Source organism: Anarrhichthys ocellatus, unplaced genomic scaffold (genome assembly GCF_004355925.1).
Source record: "Anarrhichthys ocellatus isolate YVR2014 unplaced genomic scaffold, GSC_Weel_1.0 scaffold327, whole genome shotgun sequence".
NCBI lineage: Eukaryota > Metazoa > Chordata > Actinopteri > Perciformes > Anarhichadidae > Anarrhichthys > Anarrhichthys ocellatus.
In genome coordinates, this window is record NW_022280328.1 from 39,630 (window position 1) to 45,016 (window position 5,387).

The 5,387-nt window shown below is 44.1% G+C and overlaps 1 protein-coding gene across 3 annotated transcripts in view; it reads right to left on the minus strand.

Annotated features, from left to right (window-relative positions):
- The window catches only part of vrk2 (VRK serine/threonine kinase 2), a 44,783-nt gene extending 39,623 nt beyond the window's left edge, over positions 1 to 5,160 (minus strand). The window contains exons 1-4 of one of the 3 annotated variants that reach the window (XM_031879624.1): positions 4,883 to 4,980; positions 4,219 to 4,312; positions 3,701 to 3,859; positions 3,136 to 3,191 (exon numbers count right to left, since the gene is read on the minus strand). In XM_031879624.1, coding sequence (XP_031735484.1) covers positions 3,136 to 3,191; positions 3,701 to 3,830 — 186 coding nt within the window. In that variant the 5' untranslated portion in view covers positions 3,831 to 3,859; positions 4,219 to 4,312; positions 4,883 to 4,980. Of the gene's footprint in view, positions 1 to 3,135; positions 3,192 to 3,700; positions 3,860 to 4,218; positions 4,313 to 4,882 lie in introns of all 3 variants that reach the window. The other 2 variants (XM_031879623.1, XM_031879622.1) reach the window with 2 other exon arrangements.
- Between the last annotated feature and the right edge of the window lie 227 nt (positions 5,161 to 5,387).

The following is a 5,387-nucleotide window of genomic DNA, read 5'->3' on the forward strand; positions in this document are numbered from 1 at the left end:
GGAGAGGAGAGAAGGAGAGGAAAGGAGAAGGGAGGAGAGGAGAGAAGAGAAGGAGAGGAAAGGAGAAGGGAGGAGAGGAGAGAAGGGAGGAGAGAAGGAAGAGAAGGGAGGAGAGAAGAGAAGAGAGGAGAGGAGAGAAGGGAGGAGAGGAGAGGAGAGAAGGGAGGAGAGAAGAGAGGAGAGGAGAGGAGAGGAGAGAAGGAAGAGAAGGGAGGAGAGGAGAGGAGAGAAGGGAGGAGAGAAGAGAAGGGAGGAGAGGAGAGAAGAGAAGAGAGGAGAGGAGAGGAGAGAAGGAAGAGAAGGGAGGAGAGGAGACACCATTGGAAGATCTATCTTGATACAAAGATGGAGGATCGTACACATGCACAGATTGTTTAGTCAGTCTGTCAGATCCTCTCACAGACACTAGTGGAATAGGGTTCCATATAAGATACATAATAGTTATACTATTACCGTGTTAACAATGTTTGATAATACAACAGTGTCGTCACAGAAGTCAATTTATTATGTTCGCTAAATTTGAATTTCCCAAAATCTTGAGAGGCCGCATATGTAGGTTGGACATTGCTGAGCACAAATGTACTTCATGTACTTCAGCTCCAGGAGTCCTTTTGGTGCCGACAGAGAAACCATCAAACACTGTGATGGAACTGGCTCTCATGAGGACCGCCCCAGGACAGGAAGACCAAGAGTTCCCTCTGCTGCCGAGGATCACTTCATTAGTTACCAGCCTGATTAGAGCCCACATAAATGCTTCACAGGGTTCAAGTAGCAGACACAACTCAACATCAACTGTTCAGATGAGATTGCGTGAATCAGGCCTTCATGGTCCAATTGCTGCAAAGAAGCCACGACTGAGGAAGGACAAGAAGAAGAAGAGACTTGCTTGGGCCAAGAAACACAAGGACATTAAACCAGAGAAATCTGTACTTTGGTCTGATAACCAAATTTGAGATTTTTGGTTCCACCCGCCATGTCTTCATAAGACGCAGAGAAGGTGAGCGGATGGTCTCTACATGTGTGGTTCCCACCGTGCAGCATGGAGGAGGAGGTGTGATGGTGTGGGGGGGCTTTGCTGGTGACACTGTTGGTGATTTATTCTAAATTCAAGGCTTCTTAACCAGCATGGCTACCACAGCATTCTGCAGCGACGTGCCATCCCATCTGGTTTGGGCTTAGCGGGACCAGCATTTGTATTTCAACAGGACAATGAGCCCAAACACACCTCCAGGCTGTGTGAGGGCTGTTTGACTAAGAAGGAGAGTGATGGAGTGCTGCGTCACAGGACCTGGCCTCCACAATCACCCGACCTAAACCCAATGAGATGCTCTGGAACAAGTTGGACCGCAGCGTGAAGGCAAAGCAGCCAACAAGTGCTCAGCACCTCTGGGAACTCTTTCAAGACTGTTGGAAAGCGTTCCAGGTGACGACGTCATGAAGCGGACTGAAAGAATGCCAAGAGTGTGCAAAGCTGTCATCAGAGCTAAAGGTGGCTACTGTGAAGAATCTAAAATATAAAACATGTTCTGGTTTGTTTACCACATCCTTCCATATGTGTTCCTTCATAGTTTGGATGTCTTCAATATTAATCTACAATGTAGAAAAAAATAAAAATAAAGAAAAATCATTGAATGAGAAGGTGTGTCCAAACTTACCTGACTGGTACTGTATTTATATACGTCTATATCTCTATACAGCTCATGTATTTTACACTGGTCCTCGAGGACACACTGCATTCTATTCCTTTTATAAGCTTTCTTCATTGTTCATGTTGACTATTCCCTTGAATCAGAACGGACTCTGGATGATGATGATACATGGCATCTTGACAAAGAACATTTCACTTTGAATTCAATGAGGAGAAAGGAGAATCTCTCTGGATGTACATGTGAGTACATTCTACACAGACACATGTTAGCCTCATTACCTGTAGTCCTTGAGTGAGTCAGGGCCATACACAACTCTACATGCAATGTTTGTTTCAGATAACTCTCAGTAGCTCAACGTTAACTCCAATCAAACTTAAACGAGTTAGAGACAGGTGTGGGTTGTTAAAGACTGTCCTCAGCAGTCGTAGGCTTCAGTTAAACTGAGCAGCTAAAAGGCTGAACCACGCTCAACTTTCACCTCAACACCATGTGAACCCACTGGTGGGCCGTCAGGGCCTGCAGGGCCTTCTCTGCTGGCCTAAACAGAATCACAAAGTTATAGCTATTTTATAATTGAATAATTGTTCTTAAATACACTACATGTATTGTAATTTTTAAAAATATTTTTCCCATTATCTTACTTTCTCATTGCACAGCTCCTGTCTTCCTCAGTTGCTCTGCTTCCAGTGCAGCTTGTTTTAAGTAGAGCTTTTATCCAATCAGATCTCACCTCTGTGTCTCTAGGTAAGAACAGAGGCCCGAGGCCTGCAGACTCACAAGTGAATCCATGTGCAGTTTAAGTGAATGGGGACGATATTGTTGATTGTCAGCTATTTGCAGTCTATCACATAAAAGTGAACTTTTCGTTGGCTTAGTTTACTTGCTGAGATGCAGAGCTGTAGTAACACAAAGAGGGAGAACTGCTGCAACTGTTGAAGCCTCATATTAGCGTCAACTGAACTTTATAATATATCATTTGTACAAAAAGAGTAATGTCAAAGGACAACAACCTAATAAGTCTGGTTCTGAATATTGGCCTGAAATAAACCTGCCACTCCAGCCTCACTCTACTCACTCAATCAACCGTTGAAGGCTCTCCCACGCCAGTTAACTGGAAGTGGACATTACAGCATCCATGCATCCTAAGCTAGGGTTAGGGTTAACCCTCTCCCTAGCTTAGGATGCTCTACTTCCCCTCAACAGAAGCACATGTGCCAAAGAGAGGAGGGACCATTGCACTAACACACATTCCATTTTGCTGCGTCGTCCAAACTTCATTTGGGTCATCTGTTGCAATTTTCTCACAGTGACGTTTAACTCGATCACGTGATGTTTGATGAAGTTCAAACAAAAGCAAAACAGAGGAAACGTCACTGTGCCATGAACACTTGCATGCGTACAGCAGTAAGAGCATCTTGCAGTATATACTTCAAAAAAGCATCAACTCTGAAGATGGATTGTCTGTGTGCAGCCCACATGTACTCACCACTTTTATGACAAAGTCAGTGTCTGCAGCAACAGGTCGGTCCACGTCACGGGAGGCTTTGGGACAACAGGAGACAGAGAAGAAAGTTAAGTTGGAACTCCTGGACTACATCAGGCTCTGTGGATTGGCTTTTGTAACTGTAACCAAAACCAGGAAGAAATGAACAAACCACTGTATCGAGCACTAATGGATACATTAAAGGTCTGAGATCAGAGGGGTAAGGAGCTGTTATGAAACAAATGACAAGTTGGAGAGTTGAAAGTCTTGCAATCTGATCTGTGAGCAGCTTTCACAACCAAGAGGAGAACCCATCAATCAGAGAAGTGTCTCCCACAAACTGTTAGTGTGTGTGTGTGTGCGTGTGTGTGTGACAGAAAGAGAGTGAGTTGTTCTGTGACTGTGTATAGAGTGTGTGTGTGTGTGTGTGTCTGACAGAAAGAGAGTGAGTCGTTCTGTGACTGTGTATAGAGTGTGTGTGTGTGTGTGTCTGACAGAAAGAGAGTGAGTTGTTCTGTGACTGTGTATAGAGTGTGTGTGTCTGGGTGCCATCATGTGGGTTCATTACCCAGATAGATCAGCCCACAGCCACCGTGACCAATCATCCTGCCCAGCCTCCACTTCTTCTTCTCACTGTCCGTCAGTATGAACCCCTCTGGTAGCGCTTTGGGTAACGCCCTCTTTTTTGGCGGTGCCATGACAACTTTTAGGAAAATGTTTTGATATACTAGGAGGAAATACAAATCAGATTAACATTATTATTCTGAGGTGGCTGTGATCCCAAACCACTCAGACAACGTTCTTTCACTCCACTCAGTGTAATGTGAAACAAAAAGGTAAAGTTACACATATACACACACACATGTACACACATGTACACACATGTACACATAGCATTCATTCATATCACGTAACTGCCACGCCTAATTACTTCAGTGCAAACACTTGTTTGGACACAGTTTGTGATTATTCGGTTACAAGAAATGCTAAAGGTGCACGATCAGAGATTGGGAGCATTTCGATTGCCTCTCGTCAGTTCTCAACATGTCGGCGTCAGGCGGGCGCCTCGTAGCTAACGGTGCTAACCTGAGGGGGAACCAGAGGGGGAACCAGAGGGTGGAGTGTTTTTGGACCATGCCGCCCTGGCGCTGTCGGTCAGGTCGGCACTGTCAGCTGTAACCTTATGAGAGCAGTGTGTATATTACATCAAAGTAGTCTGACTACTATTAGAACATCTCTGGAATGCTGCAGAGTAGAAACACACTTTAAATGCTCTCCTCCGTCACCAGCCCTGCATTACAGAGGAGATACTTCACCTCTCTTGGGTTCAATGAATTAACACAGTATTCTTGATAAAGCTCTAAAAGTAGTATAAAAGTAGTTATGAACCTGGCTTATCTGTGCATACTTCTTTATATATTGACATTTAAATAAAGGCAATATACTCTTTCTTAGTGTTTTTGTACAGCGTTGTGTGTGATGGCCTGAACTGTGCCAACAGTGAGAGTAGCTCACTATTACAGTGGTGTCTGTGTGAAATGTTCTGCCTATGATCACTTTTAGTACTAATAATAGCCTTAGAATAAATACATATTGTCATGTTCATGTTGCAGAGATCAGGGCTCTATTAGTTTGAAGTATTAGTAGTATTAGTTCTGCACTTTTTCATCACGGCTGTATTCTGCTGTATGAAATACTTTGGAACGATCATTTTAAAAGGGATGGAAACAATGGTCGTGTATGGTCCTACCTCGAGACACGTATCTGAGTCCTGCTGGTGGCTGACGTCAGCAGACCGTTTAGCTAAAGCAACGTTAGCTAACTTAGCAAGAGTCTTTAACGTCTCGCGACGTGAACTGTGAGATCAAATACGAACCGACCTCCGAAGGACCTCCAGCCGTACAGTCACGTTACGCCGTCAGTTGAGTCTTTTGTGTAGCAATGTATCGATAGACGGTCCTTATTATTAATACTTCACAGGGAATGTTAGCCCTCTCCCTTAACTCTTTCAAACAGAAACAGAAACAAAGCATCACTTCCGGAAGGTTGTCCCGCCCTCCACGCCGCACAGCCAATGACATACAAGAAGAAAGTTTCTCAACAACTCACCAGCCAATAGGAAACATGTCATGCACTCGTGAAGAGTCCGCTGGCTGTAGTCTACATTTGAGGAATTAAACGCTAACCCTGGATTATTAATGTCAAATCACGGGTTTTATTCAAAACCTGATGCCTTCATCAACTATTTGATCTTT